The sequence below is a fragment of the Danio aesculapii genome, chromosome 17, assembly GCF_903798145.1.
Source record: "Danio aesculapii chromosome 17, fDanAes4.1, whole genome shotgun sequence".
Classification (NCBI taxonomy): domain Eukaryota; kingdom Metazoa; phylum Chordata; class Actinopteri; order Cypriniformes; family Danionidae; genus Danio; species Danio aesculapii.
In genome coordinates this window covers 22,924,244-22,946,381 of record NC_079451.1, presented here as the reverse complement: position 1 = coordinate 22,946,381, position 22,138 = coordinate 22,924,244, and the positions used below count along the sequence as shown (strand labels likewise).

Here is a 22,138-nt window from a genome sequence, read left to right as displayed (position 1 = left end):
AGATATAACAACTTAATAGGCATTATTATTTTAAATAATAATACATAGTAATTATCAACAACAACAACACAACCAATAATAATAATAATAATAATAATAATAATAATAATAATAATAATAATAATAATAATAATATTATTATTATTAACAATAAACATAATAATCATTTATTCATTTACTTTTCGACTTTTCAAGTTAGGTTAGCTATTTAGATATTACTTAATACAATACGTTTTCACTTGTTAAAATCAGTTTATGCGTTGTTAACTAAAACAAGCATTTAAAATAAATATTAACATTAATTTATTCATTCATTGATTTTCTTTTTGGCTTAGTCCCTTTATTAATCTGGGGTCACCACAGCGGAATGAACCGCCAACTTATCCAGAACATCTTTTACGCAGCGGATGCCCTTCCAGCAGCAACCCATCTCTGGGAAACACCTCATTCACACACATACACTACGGAGAATTTAGCCTACCCAATTCACCTGTACCACATGTCTTTGGACTGTGGGGGAAACCAGAGCACCCAGAGGAAACCCACATGAATGCAGGGAGAACATGCAAACTTCACACAGAAATGCCAACTGACCCAGCAGAGGCTCGAACCAGTGACCTTCTTGCTGTGAGGCGACAGCACTACCTACTGCGCCACTGCGTCGTAAATATAATAATAAATAAATAAAATAAAATAAAATATTAATGATAAACATCACAATAATAAACATAACAACAATACATAATAATAATAATTATTATTATAATAATAATTATCATTATTATTTATTTATTTATTTATTCCCCAATTGGGTCTTTTTACATTGTGGGCATGCACATTTCTATGTATTTTGAAAGAAAATAAAATTTCAAAATGTCCTTTATTAAATAAATATCAATATTTTTATGAACTCTTTTTAAATGAATCTAAATGATTTTCTCCATTCAGTTAAACCCATACATTCCATACTTTCATTTCTCTCAAAACAACATCAGCATAATGTTTAAATCTTTTTTTTTTCGTTCATATAGCAGCGTAAAGGTGGTGAGGAGTTAATGCTGTACTGAGAGCGTTTTTTCCTCTACTCATTTATTCAAGGTGCCGCATACTTTCATGCCGCGTGTTTCTGCTGATATTCGGTTTGTGCATATCCTGCAGTCCGGGGTCTCGCAACCTTTCTCACAGGCAAATCGCAACACAACAAAAGAGTATTGAACACATATGATCCTTCACCCTCTCCTATTACGATTCTGCTAACAAGGCAATACCTTTCAAAGGCACTGTATCCACAATTAGACCCTGAGAGAAAAAAAAAGGAGAGAGGGAGAGAGATATCATCTGTAATGTCAAATTACAATGCTGCCTTTCTCTCCTTCTCCCTCTATCATCATTGCAGCTCCTCGTCCTATTCAAATTGAAATATCCAATGGAAATAAAGCAATAACCATTTCCCCCTCTTGGCGGATGAAGACAATAAATAAGGTGAGTTTCCCTCTGAGGCGCTGCCGTCAGGATAGAGCAGATACATAATGAAGTTATGAAAATCGGTGATGAGACAAATTGGGTCATATACATCTTTTTAATAAATGACTTACAGAGATCACAAGCTCTCCACTGCCATTAATACAGAGGTAGCAGGAGAATAAAAAGAAAGGGCTTGTATTTTTTTCCTTCTTCAATAGCTGAAATGGGCATAATTGAATGAAGGCTGTTGAGGCAGCTCGTAGATGAGTAAGAGAGTGAGAGAGAGATGTTGCAGCTCAAAAGGGTCAGGGTTTTGCTGGTTAGCTCAGCCCCCATCAACCCCTGCTGGTTAATGCTGTAACTACACTGTGAAAAAAAGTCTCTTTTTCTATTGACAAGTATTTAAAACGTCCTGGTTACGTACGTAACCCACGTTCCCCGAATAGGGAACGGAGACGTGTGTCTGTTATTAAACAGACTTTTGGGAGTGCTTTAGACGACCAATCACATCTGAAGATAAGAAAACGGGCCAATGAATGCCAATTGAATTGGCGGAGCTTAGCTCCACAGCTGAAACTGATGAGCCAATTAGGGCTATATCAGTCAGCTGCTGGAGCCAGCTCATCAGAATTTGCCTGCTGAAGAGCCGATCGCTCAGCTCCCAGCTGGAGACTCAGGTGCTGTGGCAGTGGAGACACACGTCTCCGTTCCCTATTCGGGGAACGTGGGTTACGTACGTAACCAGGACGTTCCCCTTCATATGGGAACTTCAACGTGTGTCTGTTATTAAACAGACTTTTGGGAGACTGTATGGAAAGCGCCACAGCAGCTAAGCCTGTCGCGTCTCTGATGTGTAGTTTGCCAAGCCAAAGCGTGAGCGCACTGACATCACCAAGAGCGCAACCTTCCAACGTCCCCTAGGCCCAACATATTACCATTACATGGGAATAAAAGTTTTAAATCAGGGGTCGTAAGTGTGCTTTTACCTAGCTAATATAGACTAGGGATTTTGGAAATACGACAGTACGTTGGGAAAGCGTGCCAGTCCCCGAAGGGGGAGGACGCAGCGGAGACCACCTGCTACCCTAAAAGGGGAGACCTGATGGTAAGGAGACATATGGACTAGCCCTAATGAGGGGGAGTGCTACATATGATAAGCTGGTTAGCGGTTTAGGGAAGACACGGGACCGCCTAATAAGGGGGAACACACCGTGGTAATAATGCATATGACATCACCAAATGGGGATGCACATAGCTGGCACCGATCCTCAATATGCGTGTAGACCTAATGGGCATACCAACCGCACACTGAGCCATGCACTCGACTCCTCCGCTGAGTCGATGCTGGGGGCCTCGGAGGAATTCTCTAGGGTTCGCCTGGGAAGGGAAACTTACTAGTAGAATAGGAAAAAGCGCACGCATCTCCGGTTTAGGGAGCCTGGCGCAGCAAGCGTTTGTGACACCGAGCTTAATTCTCCCCCGATTGATTGGGATTTCCCAATAACCGGGAGAAAACTGCTCCACTCGGAGGTTATAAAACCTCGCAAATGTGTTAGGTGTCGCCCAACCCGCAGCTCTGCAGATATCTGTGAGAGAGGCGCCGCGTGCTAACGCCAATGAGGAAGCGACACCTCTAGTGGAGTGCGCTCTCACGTTAGGAGGGCGCGGCTCGCCCTGGCATTGATAAGCGAGGGCGATGGCATCAACTAACCAGTGGGCCAACCTCTGTTTTGACACGGCACTTCCCTTCTGCCGGCCACCATAACAGATAAAGAGCTGTTCACATGATCTTACATTTTGCGTTCGTTCCACGTAAAGGCGCAAGGCGCGAACGGGACAAAGCAGTGAGTTTGGGCTGAGCCTGCCTCCTCCGCAGGCAGCGCTTGCAGGTTCACCACCTGATCTATAAATGGGGTGGTAGGAACCTTGGGCACATAGCCAGGTCGGGGTCTCAGGACAACGTGAGAGTAACCCGGCCCGAATTCAAGGCACGATTCGCTGACCGAAAATGCCTCCAGATCCCCAACTCTCTTGAATGGCGCCAATGCGATCAGCAGAGCTGTCATAATGACAGAATACAGAATCGAGTGGCTAAAACAGATCTCTCTGCAGCCACCAGGACTAAAGAGAGATCCAAGAGGGCATGAGAGGGGGGCGGGATGATTTAATCGCCGCGCGCCTCTGAGGAATCGGATGATTAGATCATGCTTCCCGAGCGTGTTGCCATCCACCGCGTCATGATGAGCGGAGATGCCGCCACGTAAACCTTCAGTGTGGAGGGTGACAGCCTACGCTCCAGCTTATCCTGAAGGAAGGATAACACAATGCTAATCCGGCAAGTTCGGGGGTCTTCTCGGGGAGAAGCGCACCACTCAGAGAATAGACTCCACTTCAGGGCGTAGGCATGCCTCGTAGAGGGTGCTCTAGCCTGAGTGATGGTGTTAAGTACCGCGGGCGGTAAGTCACCAAAGTCCTCCGCGCTCCGTCTATGGACCACACGTGGAGGTTCCAGAGATCTGGGCGTGGGTGCCAGATGGTGCCCCGTCCCTGAGAGAGGAGGTCCTCCCTTAGGGGAATGCGCCAAGGAGGGGCCGCCGCGAGGAGTGTGAGCTCCGAAACCCAGGTCCGGTTGGGCCAGAGGGGCGCAACAAACAAGACCTGCTCCTCGTCCTCCCTGACTTTGCACAAAGTTTGTGCGATTAGGCTCACTGGGGGAAACGCATATTTGCGCGTGCCCGATGGCCAGCTGTGAGCCAGTGCATCCGTGCCGAGGGGGGCCTCGGTCAGGGAATAAAACAGCTGGCAATGTGCGTTCTCGGTGGAAGCAACAGATCGATCTGGGGCTTCCCCAAAGCGCGCCCATATCAGCTGGACCGAATCGGGGTGGAGTCTCCACTCTCCTCGGGACACTAGCTGCCGTGAGAGCGCATAGGCTGCACGGTTGAGCTCGCCCGGGATGTGAATGGCACACAGTGATTTCAGCCGCGTGTGACTCCAAAGGAGCAGACGGCGAGCGAGCTGAGGCATGCGGCGAGAGCGCATACCCTCCATATGGTTGATATAAGCCACCGCCGCCATGCTGTCCGTCCTGACCAGCATGTGTTTCTGCTCCAACACCGGAAAAAAGCGGCGGAGAGCCAGATACACTGCCAACAGCTCCAGGCAGTTGATATGCCAATGCAGGCGGGGTCCGGACCACGAACCCGCGGCTGCATGCTCGTTGCACACGGCCCCCCAGCCCGTGCTGGAGGCATGTGTCATTACGACAACATGCTGGATACTAGCCCTAGGGGCACTCCGGCCCGTAGAAAAGCCAGATCCGTCCAGGGGCTGAGGGTGCGGAGACACAGCAGAGTGATGTTCACCCGGTGCGTACCCGCGCGCCATGCCCGTCTGGGGACTCGATCGCGAAGCCAATGCTGAAGTGGTCTCATATGAAGCAAACCGAGCGGCGAGACCGCGGCTGCGGATGCCATATGCCCCAGGAGCCCCTGAAAACATTTCAGTGGGACCACTATTTTCCTGTGGAGCTCGTTACACAGGAAAGCATTAGCCTGGCGCGCTCCTCGGAGAGGCGCGCAACCATAGCAACCGAATCCAGCTCCAGCCCGAGGTAAGAGATCCTCTGCACAGGGCAAAGTTTGCTCTTCTCTCGGTTGACCTGACACCCCAACTGGTCGAGGTGCCGAAGCACTTTGACTCTGTGCATAATCAACTGATCGCGAGAGGAGGCTAAAATGAGCCAGTCATCGAGATAGTTGAGTGTGCGGATGCCCGCAAGCCGCAGTGGCGCAGAGCACCCTCCGCGAGCTTGGTGAAAACCCGCGGAGACAGAGAGAGCCCGAAGGGGAGGACTTTGTACTGCCACGCTCGTCCTTCGAACGCAAACCGGAGAAAAGGGCGGTGGCGTGGAAGAATAGAGACATGAAAATACGCGTCCTTCAGGTCTATGGCTGCAGACCAATCCTGAGGACGGACGCTCTGAAGCAAGCGTTTCTGCGTGAGCATTCTGAAAGCATTTAGTGTAAATGACAGTTCAGTCTGCGCAGATCTAGGATTGGTCTTAACCCCCCCGCTCTTTTTTGGGCACGATGAAATACGGGCTGTAGAACCCGGACTCCATCTCGGCTGGAGGGACCTGCTCGATTGCGTCCTTCGCCAGGAGGACCGCAATCTCCTCTCGCAAGACAGGGCGCTCACGGGGATCACCCTCGTGAAAAGGACACCCGTGAACTTGGGAGGGCGAATAGCGAACTGAATCGCATAGCCGAGTCTGACCGTCCGTATGAGCCACCGCGATGCGCTGGCAGCGCTAACCAGGCTGGCAGAGCGCGCGCTAATGGCACCATCGGAGCGATCACTGACGTGCCAGCGGAGGGGCAGCTCGGGATGGGAGTGCTCATCCCGGGAAGCGGTGCGTCCCGGGAAGAGCTGAAAATAAGAGAATTTCTCTTACCTTCCTCCCTGGATCCGCGGTGAGGCCAGAGTGAGAGAAAGGAGTCCGTCCTGCTGCACTCTGAGGGCCTGAGGCGAAGGGTCCCGGTGCTGCGAGCTGAAAGGCGGAGCGTCCCAGACTGGCAGTACTCGGGCTCGCGCATCCGGAGAGAGAGGAAACTGCTCTTTTGGAAATTTGGTTGCCGCCAGCCCAGGGGCCGGCAGCGAGGAGTTTAAAGTCGTTGTGGACTGATTTAATAATCCTCGGCCCCCCACCGAGGAAAGAGCAGGTCCCCTCTTTTCCGAATGGCCCGTCCCAGGAACGCTTCGCGGTCCGTTTACTGGACTTAGCGGCGCCCTGGGGCGGGGGCGTTGCAGTCCCGCGGGAGGCTCGGCATTGCCGCCTGGCCGGAGCGGGCAGCGAAAGCGGAGCAGATGAAGCCGCGGGTGGACGCCCTCGGCGAAGAGCAACCGCAGCGGAAGGGGCAGCGGGAGGAGCAGTTTTTTGAGCCCGCTGATAGATGACCTCACCCCTCGCCTTGGACTGCTTTTCACCGCGGAGAATTCCTGGGTGAACTCCCCGACGGTGTCGCCGAAAAGGCCAGCCTGGGATACGGGAGCGTTAAGAAAGCAAGCTTTGTCAACGTCTCTCATATAGCCAAGCTCAGCCAGGGGTGGCATTCCTGGACCACTAATGTGGCCATCGTCTTCCCCAGGGCACGAGCAGCCGATTTAATAGTCATGAGAGCATAATCGGTTGCCGTGCGGAGCTCATGCAGCAAGCCTGGGGGAGAACCGCCCTCCTGCATCTTGGCCAGCTTCTCGGCTTGGTAGCGTTGATAGGTGGCCATAGCGTGCAGAGCGGAGGTGGCCTGGCCCGCAGCAGTGCAGGCTCTGGCCGTGAGAGACTCAGATAACCTGCACGCTTTGGAAGGGAGTGAGGGCGGACCTCTCCGAGTGGAGCAGCTCTGCGGACAGAGCACGCTCCGCCCGGGGAATCGCCTCATAACCCTGGCCGCTCCGTCATCGAGGGAGGTTGAGAGCAGGAGCGCACGAGGACCGGGCAGAAAAAGGTGCCCTCCATGCCTGCGTGAGCTCTCTGTGTACCTTCGGGAAGAAGGGGACGGGGGGTCTAAAAGGCTTCGCCTTCTTCACCCCCACGTAACACCCATCTAAGCGGTCCGGCCGCGGTTCTGGGGGACAAGCCATCTCCAGTCCCACGGCCGAAGCAGCCCGGAATAACACGGCTAACATGTCCGACTCCAGATCCGAAACCTCACTGATAACCCCGGAGGGTGGCAGGGGGTCCGGATCTTCATCAGAGCATGTCAGCCCGCCCTCCGATGCAGCGATGGACATCACGTCCCCGGTGTCATCTAATGAGAGCGCGGCCAACCCAGAGGATGACCAGCGCTAACACTCGAAGCAGAAACAGAGCGCACTGACGAGGAGCGAGGGGTCCGCGGGCCCGAAGGCGACGGATTAGCCCCCACTGTAACCCTCAGGCCTGCCCGAGTGCTAACCGCTTGGCGGGGAGCAGCAGGGGTGACTTGCCCTAATAAAAGAGCTCGCCGCGACCTCAGTTGCGCAACAGTCAAGCCATCGCAATGCGGGCAAGAACTGTCCGCGAGCACCGCATCAACATGTTGGACCCCCAAGCATGTGACGCAGTACTCGTGCCTGTCATCCGGGGAGAGGAACCACCGCATCCAGAACGCACGGTCGAAACGACATCTTTAAAAAGACGCGCTGCACGACCGTGTGCTCTCTTAGGGAATTCTGCTCTTTTAACAAACTGCTCTTTCAGGTCACCAGCGAAATGCCAAGGGGACGGGAAACCCAGCTCGACCGCCGCTAGAACGTCTTCCCTCGCACTGGTGAGAATAATGCTTTCTTCAATGTTGGAAGTCAGCTCAGCAGAAGGGTTCTTCAGTCTCAGATCGGGTCTGAAGCAACAATTCTGATGAGCTGGCTCCAGCAGCTGACTGATATAGCCCTAATTGGCTCATCAGTTTCAGCTGTGGAGCTAAGCTCCGCCAATTCAATTGGCATTTCATTGGCCCGTTTTCTTATCTTCAGATGTGATTGGTCGTCTAAAGCACTCCCAAAGTCTGTTTAATAACAGACACACGTTGAAGTTCCCATATGAAGGGAACTATTTATCTATTCTGACAAAAAAATTATAATTAATACACTAATAAATGGGCGTCACGGTGGGCAGTGGGTAGCACGATCGCCTCACAGAAAGAAGGTCGCTGGTTCAAGCCCCGGCTGGGTCATTTGGCATTTCTGTGTGGAGTTTGCATGTTCTCCCTGTGTTTGCGTGGATTTCCTCTGGGTGCTTCGGTTTCCCCACAGTCTAAAGACATGCACTATAGGTGAATTGAATAAGCTAAATTGGCCGTAAATTGTGTGTGTGTGTGTGTGTGTGTGTGTGAGAGAGAATGTAAGAGTGTATGCAGTGCTAAATTTGTGAATTGCGAAGTCCCAGATCGGGGTAATGGGATCCGGCTGCGTAAAACGTATATTGGATAAATTGGTGGTTCATTCTGCTGTGGCGACCCCTGATTATTAAAGGGACTAAGCTGAAAAGATAATGGATGGATGAACACGAAAAGTCCAAAATTGGTGGAAACTATGATTATATTATTAAAAATTATAATTAATTTATAGAACAGCACACAGTAAAAAAACTAAAATTTCGTAAAAAATTTAACTATTAAAAATACATTATAAAATACATTATAAAATACATTAGGGACATAAAAGAAATTTCTAAATTCATTCAATCATTTTCCTTTGGCTTAGTCTCTTATCAAGTCGCCACAGTGGAATGAACTGCTAACTACTCTGGCATATGTGTTACACAGCTGATGCCTTTCTGGGAAACCCAAAATGCCAACTGGCCCAGCCGGGACTCCAACTAGCGACCTTCTTGCTGTGAGGTGACAGTGCTAACCCCTGAGCAACCATGCCGCTTCCAAGTTAGATGTACTAAATCTAACAACATAACTTTGTAACACAGACAAAAATACAACCACAAGCATATGTGGATGAGAAACCAATGCTCATCACAAACAATTTTCCCCACAAACAGAGAAGCATACTAATAAATAGAAGGTGCTCAGTGTCATTTATACAACTACTAAACACCATCATGATAACAATACACATAAAATTATAGTAATGTGCAATAAACCTTATGTATCAATTTTAGATGTAACATAAAACTCTAATGTGCATAACTCAAAAAATTAACTCTCTCTAGCCCTATCTGTGCAGTGTGAAGCGGCTCTCACACTGGACATGAAAAGCTCTGCACTATGAATTCATTCATTTCAATGGCTTGCGATGCACAAGGGCATTTTACATGCACGCCTCGGTCAAAGTTCAAATAGCTCAAAAGCTCTATTCCGATCTATACTGATCTACGCATGAATCTAACATGCTCATCAGAAAAGCAAAATGTCCACTTTGCTACAGTACGTTGCTGTCATGGCAATGCTGTTAAAATGACGCCTCTTGTCGGTGCAATAGCCCAGAGGTTAGTGCGCTGACATATGGTGCTAAAGCGCCCCGGGCATCCCGAGTTCGAATTCTGCCACTGGGACCTTTACCGATCCTACACCCCTCTTTCTCCAACTTCACTTCCTATCAAAGTACTGTCCAGTCGAATAAAGGCAAAACTGCCAAAAAATAATAATAATAATAATAATTAATAATAAATAAATGATGCCTCAACTCTTCAGTCAATACAACTTAACTTTCATTAAAATGTGATTATGTCATTGTCATTATGTCATTAAGTCAGCATTATGTGAGCTATTTGAGTTTTTAAAAAAGTCTTGTAGGATTTCTTTTCGACCAAGTGCATCCAGAATTTCGGTTTTGGCACAGAATTTTCATTTCTGTATATCTCCCCCCCAAAAAACTATAATATTAGAGCTTAAAAAACTGCTAGTGAATTGTCATGGCATGATTTTTACTGCTCAACTGTCCGGACAAAACATCAAGAGCACCACTAAGCAATGTTAAGATGGCAGATTTTAAATTGCGTACCTCCGGACAGCCATTCCCGCAAATACCATTGAGATGAATGGTAATGCTAACGCATAGCTCTCTCTCTCTCCAGGTATTACAAGCCTCCCCGGGCCACCCAGTGAAGTTGGGGTAGATTGAGTAATTTAATGGCCGCTTTGATGGCAGTGAACTGGTGGTGGGTTTCTCCATAGTATAGGTGACAGCTCAAATATATATTCTCCTCATGGCCCTCTCTTCTCGCTCTCTCCCCACCTGTGTCATTCAGTAAAGTGATGACATTTTCATTCTGATGGAAAATGCGCCGGAGCGCTTCTGTCATCTCTCTTGGCCTAAAACAAAGTGTACATAAGTTCAGTTTCCCTATTGCCCCTTTACTCCCTTCCAGTTCTCTCTCGCTCTCCTTCTATTCTCTCCTCGTCCACTCACATTGTTGCGTGGCATGGTGCCCTCTTCAGATAGTTTCTTAAGTGATGGCGACGGGGCAGCTAAAGATGAACCTCTAAAGGCTTTCACATAGATTGCTATAGGCCCGGAGTGCAGGATGCTGGGAAAAATCTTGTGCGGACTCTTTTTTCCTCCTCTTCTCTCTCTAAGTCAAGCGGCAGGGGTCAAACGCTGGGGAAATTTCCGCATGCTAAACAGGCTGGAAGAAGGTCGGACTGTACGTTTTCATACAGTCCAATGAGACGGTCCATCGTGGGTGCAGGAGTTGAGCATTAGCCCCTAAATCAAGGCCTGCTCCATTGCTCCGTTTCCCTGGTCGCTCAACTGCAGCCAGAGGACACGCAAAGACAATAAGGACAAACAGCCAATGGCATGACTGGCGGAAGGGGCGTACTTTATGATTATATGGAAACACTCAGTTGATTAATGCACCCATGCCGTGGATAGGGACAGCTTCTCAAATTTGACATACAGGTTGGTCAGATAAATCGCTCTAGTGTGAGATTTTTGTGTGTGGACACTTTTTTTTTAAACAGGGGTTACACATTGCATCTTCAGAGGGTTATGGCTTTGACATGTGCAGGCTATTTTTTGTATAAATGGTGAGGAATAACGAGACCTGAGATGCGTTTCGTCCTCTTGCAGAGAGCAAATGTCCGTCACCTCATTAGCGTATCTCTCTGCTAAAACATTGTCATATAAAGGTGAGAACGGCCATCTTCACTTCTGTTCATGCCTTGTTAGTGTGCATGTGTGTGTGTGTGTGCTGTTCAAGGACGAGACCTAGTGAGGGTTGAATGTTTTCCCCTTTTCAAGATAAATTTTATTCATAAAACCAGTTTAAATACATCAAAAACCCATAGAAAAATCATACATCTGTATAATTTATGTGGCATTATAAATATTTTTGGTCATACTCACTGTATGTGGATATTGCGAGCATCCAATACGGTCAGGATGGGGGGTTCTACATAAGTAGGAGGCAACTGGCCTGTAAACAGGGTAACCTGGGTACTGTTGGTACATCCTGCCTCAGTACAGGCACTCAACAGCAACTTATGGGGAGTAAAACACACCAACATCTGGATAGAGAGAGGGAAAAAAACATTAACACTCCAGAAAATACTATGAAACCTTGTTGTCAAATACAATTGGAATAGGGCTGCACGATATATCATTTCAGCATCTATATTTTATTGTGTGCATCTGCAATAGTCACATTGCAGGATGTGCAATGTTGAGCCTGGATTAAAGTTTAGTACACTCAGAAAAAAAAGGTACACGGTGGTACAAATAATGTTCCTTTGTAAAAATTGTGTATGAAAATTGAAAATGGTACAGAAAAGACCTCTTATGATACAGTTCTGTGCCTTTTATGGTACAACTGAAATGAAGACACACAATTGCTCTCATATAAAAGGTACAAAAGTGCAGAACAACTCCCCCTTTATTGCATACCTATGAAAATAAATATGACTGGAAAGGCAATATGATTTTATGAATAATTTCCATATTAAAGCAAGAATCATCATTTAAAGGTACAGTTGAAGTCAGAATTATTAGCCCCCTGAATTAATTTTTTGCCCCAATTTTGTTTAACGGAGAGAAGAGTTTTTTCAACACACTTTCTAAACATAATAGTTTTAATAACTCATCTCTTATAACGGATTTATTTTATCTTTGCCATGATGACAGTACATAATATTTGACTAGATATTTTCAAGAACTTCTATACAGCTTAAAGTGACATTTAAAAGGCTTAACTAAGTTAACTAGGCAAGTCTGGAATGGGAAGAATAAAAGCAGAGGGAAATATTTAAAAAAGAAAAAAAAATTCAAAATAATTCTGATTTCAACTGTATACGTTTAAAAAAAACTCAAACATTAATTATCAAGTTATATAATACAATAATACAAAACATCTGGTAAAACATAAACTATAGGTATTGTAAACTAAACATTTAAGGCATTTTAAATAAATGTTTGGCACAAATTTGTTCTGTGTCCTAAGGTACGATTCGACCATAAAAAGGTTACTGCCCCAGTGACAAGGGTTTTGTACATTCTTTGGTACAACATTGTACCGTTTTTTTTTCTGAGAGTGTAGAGTCACAGTTCAGATCACATGTGAGTCACTGTAGTAGAATAGGAGTAAAAGTTTTTGAGGCCTGTTACTGTATGAGGATTTTAAAAGGATTCAGGGATAAGAAATTGTACCATTTGTAACTTTAATAACAATTATTTTACTGAATACTTCTACAATGAGGGCTATGCAGAATTATTTTACAATCGATTATTCAATTACGTGAATACGTTAGACTCCTCAGAAAAATATAAACACCTATTCCATTTGTATCTTTGCACGATTGTATCTACACTTATGCTAAGATTGTTGCGATTTTTTGCAAATACATTCCCCTACAAAATCATCCTTATTGATGGAAAATTATATATTTGTTCTAAATAGCGCTATTGATTAAATTGTATCATATTGCTATGTACCCTATATATAGCAGAAAAACAAAAAAGCGCAATGTTAGATTTTACAATATCTTGCTGCACTAATTTGAAACACACATTAACAAATAAACAAGATTTAATAATAAATAATTGATAAATTAATAAATTTTGTGTTTTTCCTATAAGCAAGACTAAGAGTGCAACAGAAAATCATACTTTGATCCTTAAATATAAAACAAAAAAATGCATTAAAAATCTCCTTAGTTTAATGAGCACCTTGCCCTCCCCCCTCAATTTAATGGACACACTGCTTCCTTAAAACTCTGCAATATATTCATATTTCATCTTCATTCCTAAAATTACCTTAAAATTGTAATCTAAATTGTAATCTGTAGTCCAGCTTCTCTGAATGAATTTTGAATGTGAGTTTACCCTATTCTACAACAGACAAACTACCTCAGATAATGCTATTATGACCTGAAAGCTGCGATCTAAATCTGTCATACCTGCAGAAATTTTCACGTTGTTATGTTGCCCATTGCTATGCCTTCTTTACACATATAGCTTGAATCATCTGTTATATGACTTGTCCTGCGAAACCACAGTCGCAAACACTGCCGCTTCCAAAGCTCCTCTTGAAGAGAAGGAGGATCTCTCCTTGAAGCACCTGAAAGCAGTTTACTGTCAAGGAAGGAGGAATAAAAAGGCGAGATATTCCAAAATCACAGCGGGGCAGCATGGAAGCTGAGCTAAGATATCCTGAAAGAATTGGAATCCCCGGGTTTGCGCGTGGCGGGTGAAAGGGAGGGAACAGCAGCCGCAGCAATGCAGCGCTCCATAGCTCTTATCACATCAGACCTCTGCCTTTACAACGACCCACAATAAATACGGATACCCCACCGAGCAGACTGAAAATAACATCCTGCGCACAATGTGTCTTATGAGAAATGCCCTCAAAGCCTAGGGTCCATTTTCTGCTTCAGCTCGGGGTTGTAATACATATGTAGTCAGGCATATCTTTAGAGAAGCTCAGGCTGATCAAAAGGAAAGAGATGTAAACGGAGGACCCCGGTGTGGAGCCTCTGAAGGTTTTATGGCTCTTTACACAGACTCAACGTGGATATGCGCACAGGTATTTCTCTCCGAGGACATTGACTTCAGATGACCTTAGTTTATGTGGGCTTGCTTGGGACCAGCGGCAGGTGAGTGAAAACAGAGAATGGTTAGGCGCTGCAATAAAATCATATTCGGATACAGGACGCCCCGATGATTACTCTCAGGCAAAGCTATAATTTTCAATCTGGATGTGGAATAAGACCCTGTTCTCACTGATTGTTGGTACTGTTATAAGAACGCAATTGATTTTTTTTTGTACTCGGAAAAACAAGCTGAATGTTGTTTGAATCAAATGAAACATTTGGTTTTGATAAGATAATAAAAAACATGCATTTGCACAAGACATTTAGAAATATGGTCTGGTCAAGCTCAGGCACTGGATTTGGTCTACACAATATTTGACATCCATTGATTACTTATTATTATTATTTATATTCTTTATAGCTAAAACATATGCTGGATAAGTTGGCGGTTCATTCCGCTGTAGCATCCCCTGAGTAATAAAAGGACAAAGCCAAAAAGAAAATTAATGAATGGATCTGGTCAAGCTCATGCACTGGGTTTGGTCTACACAATATTATACATCCATTGATTACTTATTATTATTATTTATATTCTTATCATAGGGCATCCACTGCGTAAAAAAACATATGCTGGATAAGTTGGCGGGTCATTTCGCTGTAGCGATCCCTGATTAATAAAGGGACGAAGCTAAAAAGAAAATGAATGAATGGATCTGGTCAAGCTCAGGCATTGGGTTTGGTCTACACAATATTTGACATCCATTGATTACTTATTATTATTATTATATTATATTCTTATCATAGGGCATCCACTGCGTAAAAAACATATGCTGGATTAGTTGGCGGTTCATTCCGCTGTGGCGACCCCTGACGAACAAAGGGACTAAGTCAAAGAAAAATGAATAAATATTCTATTATCCAATAAAGTCCATTGGTGTTGATAGATGACGGTACTGGTGCTGCTGGGTAGAACTGTGCAATTCCAGTCGGTCGCAGTTCCACATTCTTAAAGCGATAGTTCACACATAAATAAAAATATAAATGGATAACGAAAGTGTTATTTTTATATGTGCTCTAATTGAATGATTATTACATTTATATGAAGAAATTATAAAAACACTGACGGTATGATAATGTATGCTGTCTGGTCAAAAATGTGTGGAAATAATATAGGCAAAAGTTTATTTATGTATACAATATTAAAGACATTTTACCATTTTCCACATTGTATCAAAAAATAATAATAATAACAATAATGATAATAATAATAAAAATATAATAATAATAATAATAACAATAAATAGAGAATCTGTTTGCTAACTGTGCACAGTTATATGTCCAGTTGAATGCAAATAAAGAGATGAGTGAAGCTTCAAACATATTTATATTTAATGTTTCAATGTGTCTTAAAATAAACAAACACAAAAATACAAATTTTTGACAAGGTATGATAAGAAGCATATATTTTATTTAAGAGCAATGTAATTAAAATAATACACATTTTATATAACAAATATATAAAATTATATAAAAATTGTTTTTTTGTTTGATTTAAAAACAATAAATAATATGAACTAGTTATTTATTGTTTGAATCGGTTTGAGTAATGCAGTTTCAAAGTTTCAATATATTTTATATTTGATATCTGATGCACCTGACTACATTTGTGACCTGGTAACTCTCGCCACTCTCACCACCTACGTCGTCGTTCTGCATCTGGACTCACCTTGTATCAGCCACACTGTAAACTTAAGACCATGGGTGGTAGAGCTTTTTCGTACAGTTCAATTAAGTTATAGTTTGGTCTACCCATCAGCATTAACTTTTCAGGACTCACCTTTTTACCGTTGCTTTTAATTTAGGTTGATTCTTTTTGTCAATTTAATCATTCAATTTTTTTGTTCACATTTTATTGTCTTATTGGGGTGTTTTTACTGTTTTTTATTGCTCTGCTTTGTTACTGTTTGCCTTGTTTACCTAGCGCTTTGGGTCTGAGAAAAGCACACTATAAATAAAATGCATTACTAATATTAGATAGATAGATAGATAGATAGATAGATAGATAGATAGATAGATGATAGATAGATAGATAGATAAGATAGATAGATAGATAGATAGATAATGATAGATAGATAGATAGATAGATAGATAGATAGATAGATAGATAGATAGATAGATAGATAGATAGATAGATAGATAGATAGATAGATAGATGAAAATGAAATAAAGGCTCAATGACATAAACTTAAGCATGTTTGTGTGTGTGCGCGTGGTGATACACACTGCTATCTGAAATAGGTACGTGGATCCAGGGACGAGGTTCCGCACTGTATAATCCTGGAAAAGCTCAGAGCTGTTATAGACGATGAGCGGCTCTTCTCCCAAAGCCCACTGGTGCAGCGTGTAGAACTCCAGCAGGCCGTTCACCTCCACTGGAGCAGCCCACCTGAAGACCACCAGACACAAAAACACACAGTCTGAGACCCGACACATCACCCCTGTCCCAGAAACACCCGATCAGAGAGCTGCTGGGCGAGCGTTTCACTCCACCGCTTGACTTTCTGATGGCTAAATTTAGAGCAGAGGACACTGTCTGTATGGGATCAAACAGGACGATCAGAGCTGAAACACAGACAGAAATATGTGCGTTTTTTCCGCTTTGTGCGTGCTTTGTTGTGTTCGTTGAGTATATTTCGGACAAAACTGAACTTTCAAATAAGCGGTGGAGTATGATATTAAGTCATAGCATTTATATTAAGTCACTGAGTAACTATGGTGGTTTTTATTAATAATTGTAGTTTTTTTGCACTGAAAGTTTTAAGAAATTTCAAAAACAAAACCTATGGATTTTAATTACATAATTTTTTTTTTTTGAAAGTTCCTGTGTGTTGTATGAAGTCATTGGCTGCATCCGAAACTGCAAAGTAGGTACTGCATTTGAATTGAAACGTACCACTCTGCTGTCACCACTGTTAGAAAAATATGTTCAATACAGTATGAACGTGAGCAGTATGAATGGAACTCGGACATACATACTGTATGCCATTTTGTCATGATAACATGACCTACCCGCATGAGTTGTGTCCCTTCACTCCTATTCATGAATTCTCTCGCGGGGCATCATGGGATAGCACAGCGTGCATAGGATGCGCACCTCAGAATATCGACGGTAGTAGTAGGAACGTCTCACATACTTTTTCAAATTCTATAAATTCGGACATACTACTCAGCTCGTATGCTGTTTTTAGCATACTATATAGTATGGAAGTATGCGATTTTGGATGCAGCAACTGAGTTTTTTATTTATTTATCTAGGTTGTTTTAGCACAATTGTTGTTTAAAATGTTTATGTTGATTTTAAATAAAATGTAATTAAATTAAATGTAAGTTAATTAAATTAAAATTTAATATAACTGTGTATTTTATGAAGTCACTAAATAACTATTGTTTATTAATAATTTGAATTTTTACATTTAAAATTTTGTTGGTTTTAGTAAATTGTTATGCAAAATGATCTGATTTTAAATTAAATAAAAATGTAATAAATTCAATTAATTGAAATGTAAAAATGTACATAGCCATGAAGTCACCAAGTAACTGTTATAGTTTTTATTAATATTTCGAATTTTAAAATTAGGTTAGCTATTTAGATATTACCTAGATACAATTCGTTTTCACTTGTTGAAATCATTTACATTTACATTTACATTTAGTCATTTAGCAGACGCTTTTATCCAAAGCGACTTACAAATGAGGACAAGGAAGCAATTTACACAACTATAAGAGCAGCAGTGAACAAGCGCTAGACAAGTTTCAGGTGTGTAAAGTCTAAGAAGCAAAACATTAGTAGAAATTTTTTTTTTTTTTTTTTTTGAGAGAGAGAGAGAGAGAGAGAGAGAGAGAGAGAGAGAGAGAGAGAGAGAGAGAGGAGAGAGAGAGAAGAGAGAGAGAGAGAGAGAGAGAGAGAGAGAGAGAGAGAGAGAGAGAGAGAGAGAGAGAGAGAGAGAGAGAGAGAGAGAGAGAGAGAGGGCACAGTTAGTGGTATAGCCAGAGAGGCAATTGCAGATTAGGAGAGAAAGTGGAGACTAAACAGTTGCGTTTTTAGTCGTTTCTTGAAGACAGCAAGTGACTCTGCTGTTCTGATGTAGTTAGGGAGTCATTCCACCAACTGGGCAGATGAATGTACGAGTTAGGGAAAGTGATTCTTCCCTCTTTGGGATGGAACAACGAGGCGACGTTCATTCACAGAACGCAAGTTTTCTGGGGGCACATATATCTGCAGAAGTGAGAGCAGATACGAAGGAGCACAGCTAGAGGTCACTTTGTAAGCAAAACATCAGAGCTTTGAATTTGATGCGGGCAGCAACTGGCAGCCAGTGTAACGGGTGAGTAGCGGAGTGACATGTGCTCTTTTGGGTTCATCAAGACCACTCGTGCTGCTGCGTTCTCAGTTTATGTTAAAATCAGTTTATGTTTTATGCAGTTATTTGTTTATGCAGTTTATTTGTTAACTAAACAAGCATTTAAAATAATATTAACATTAACTTATTCATTCATTGATTTTTCTTTTCGGCTTAGTCATTTTATTAATCTGGGGTCGCCACAGCGGAATGAACCACCAACTTATCCAGCCTTATGTTTAATGAAACGGATGCCCTTCCAGCTGCAACCCATCACTGGGAAACACCCATACACTCTCATTCACAAACATACACTACGACCAATTTAGATTACCCTATTCACCTACAGCAACATGGGGAAAACATACAAACTCCACACAGAACTCCACACTGACCCAGCCGAGGCTCGAACCAGCAACCTTCTACTGTGAGGTTTCTCACTGCGCACCCAACATTAACTTATTTTTAAGCAAAAAAAGGTGAAAGAAAAAAACTTACTTTTTTTTATATTTAATAAAAACACTAATGTCAGTAAAAGTCGACATTAAGTGCCGAGATGATTTTTTTCGCCCCTCCTACAGTATATTTGACTGACACTCAAATAACTATTTATATAAAATATCTCTTATATCTCTGTCAGAAACTGAATGAACACTTAGTCTGCATTTTCAAACACTTTAAACAGTTCAATGACTAGAGGAGACAATGTCCTGCTGAAGTAATGGTGTCAAAACTCCGACATGAGCTTAAATCATCTTTGTTGTTTTAGCAGGGAAATAGGACAGTAACCTCCTGTGTGATGAGAGGAATCATCAAGCCTCTGAGTACAATGAGTTTGACCCGATGTTTCTCCGACCCTCTTTGTTTCCTTAATTTAGTACAGAGCGCAAGAGTCTCCTGGTCCGCACGGAGCAAACACACCCGCAGGTGACCCTTATTCATTATTGTGATTAATTTACTTTAGGCATTAATTAAAATGCATTTTAAATGCAAACGACAGCGGCCATTAAGACGTTTCATTGCATAATTGATATGCGGTAGGTTATATATAATTATATGACATTTTCATCAATTACAATGCTTGAAGAAAGCAAACATTTTTTTTTTTTTTAAGCAAACTGTGGAAATAATGTCAATATTGCATATTAAAAGTAAATAAGAATACAAATAATTGTAAATATGTTTTCAATTTAAAGAAAGAAAATTACTTTTTATTATTATCATTATCATTATTATTATTATTATTATTATTATTATCATTATTATTATTATTATTTTATTATTATTATCATTATTATTATTATTATTATTATTATTACTATGACTACTACTACTACTACATAATTTTGACATTGTAATACATTTTATGGCCTTTTCAATGACAAACAAGAATGGCCATAAGGGTGTTTTCATTCCATAATAGATAAGCTTGGTTATATTATTATTAATATAGGATTATGTACTTATAATACTTATTAAACAAGAAAACTTTATTAGTAGTATATTTGTTTTTGATACACATAAAAAAAATGAATGAATATTAAAAAAAGAAAGACAAAGAAAAAGATATAACAACTTAATAGGCATTATTATTTTAAATAATAATACATAGTAATTATCAACAACAACAACACAACCAATAATAATAATAATAATAATAATAATAATAATAATAATAATAATAATAATAATAATAATAATATTATTATTATTAACAATAAACATAATAATCATTTATTCATTTACTTTTCGACTTTTCAAGTTAGGTTAGCTATTTAGATATTACTTAATACAATACGTTTTCACTTGTTAAAATCAGTTTATGCGTTGTTAACTAAAACAAGCATTTAAAATAAATATTAACATTAATTATTCATCATTGATTTTCTTTTTGGCTTAGTCCCTTTATTAATCTGGGGTCACCACAGCGGAATGAACCGCCAACTTATCCAGAACATCTTTTACGCAGCGGATGCCCTTCCAGCAGCAACCCATCTCTGGGAAACACCTCATTCACACACATACACTACGGCGAATTTAGCCTACCCAATTCACCTGTACCACATGTCTTTGGACTGTGGGGGAAACCAGAGCACCAGAGGAAACCCACATGAATGCAGGGAGAACATGCAAACTTCACACAGAAATGCCAACTGACCCAGCAGAGGCTCGAACCAGTGACCTTCTTGCTGTGAGGCGACAGCACTACCTACTGCGCCACTGCGTCGTAAATATAATAATAAATAAATAAATAAAATAAAATATTAATGATAAACATCACAATAATAAACATAACAACAATACATAATAATAATAATTATTATTATAATAATAATTATCATTATTATTTATTTATTATTTATTCCCCAATTGGGTCTTTTTACATTGTGGGCCTGCACATTTCTATGTATTTTGAAAGAAAATAAATTTCAAAATGTCCTTTATTAAATAAATATCAATATTTTTTATGAACTCTTTTTTAAATGAATCTAAATGATTTTCTCCATTCAGTTTAAACCCATACATTCCATACTTTCATTTCTCTCAAAACAACATCAGCATAATGTTAAATCTTTTTTTTTTCGTTCATATAGCAGCGTAAAGGTGGTGAGGAGTTAATGCTGTACTGAGAGCGTTTTTCCTCTACTCATTTATTCAAGGTGCCGCATACTTTCATGCCGCGTGTTTCTGCTGATATTCGGTTTGTGCATATCCTGCAGTCCGGGGTCTCGCAACCTTTCTCACAGGCAAATCGCAACACAACAAAGAGTATTGAACACATATGATCCTTCACCCTCTCCTATTACGATTCTGCTAACAAGGCAATACCTTTCAAAGGCACTGTATCCACAATTAGACCCTGAGAGAAAAAAAAGGAGGAGAGGGAGAGAGATATCATCTGTAATGTCAAATTACAATGCTGCCTTTCTCTCCTTCTCCCTCTATCATCATTGCAGCTCCTCGTCCTATTCAAATTGAAATATCCAATGGAAATAAAGCAATAACCATTTCCCCCCTCTTGGCGGATGAAGACAATAAATAAGGTGAGTTTCCCTCTGAGGCGCTGCCGTCAGGATAGAGCAGATACATAATGAAGTTATGAAAATCGGTGATGAGACAAATTGGGTCATATACATCTTTTTAATAAATGACTTACAGAGATCACAAGCTCTCCACTGCCATTAATACAGAGGTAGCAGGAGAATAAAAAGAAAGGGCTTGTATTTTTTCCTCTTCAATAGCTGAAATGGGCATAATTGAATGAAGGCTGTTGAGGCAGCTCGTAGATGAGTAAGAGAGTGAGAGAGAGATGTTGCAGCTCAAAAGGGTCAGGGTTTTGCTGGTTAGCTCAGCCCCATCAACCCCTGCTGGTTAATGCTGTAACTACACTGTGAAAAAAAGTCTCTTTTTCTATTGACAAGTATTTAAAACGTCCTGGTTACGTACGTAACCCACGTTCCCCGAATAGGGAACGGAGACGTGTGTCTGTTATTAAACAGACTTTTGGGAGTGCTTTAGACGACCAATCACATCTGAAGATAAGAAAACGGGCCAATGAAATGCCAATTGAATTGGCGGAGCTTAGCTCCACAGCTGAAACTGATGAGCCAATTAGGGCTATATCAGTCAGCTGCTGGAGCCAGCTCATCAGAATTTGCCTGCTGAAGAGCCGATCGCTCAGCTCCCAGCTGGAGACTCAGGTGCTGTGGCAGTGGAGACACACGTCTCCGTTCCCTATTCGGGGAACGTGGGTTA

General features: G+C 42.0%; 1 protein-coding gene across 1 annotated transcript in view; it reads right to left on the bottom strand.

The window, feature by feature from the left end:
- The window catches only part of ush2a (Usher syndrome 2A (autosomal recessive, mild)), a 445,979-nt gene that overhangs the window by 248,261 nt on the left and 175,580 nt on the right, over positions 1-22,138 (bottom strand). Inside the window, 1 exon segment of the mRNA XM_056477496.1 lies at positions 16,266-16,428. Within this exon segment, the coding sequence (XP_056333471.1) occupies positions 16,266-16,428 (163 nt within the window).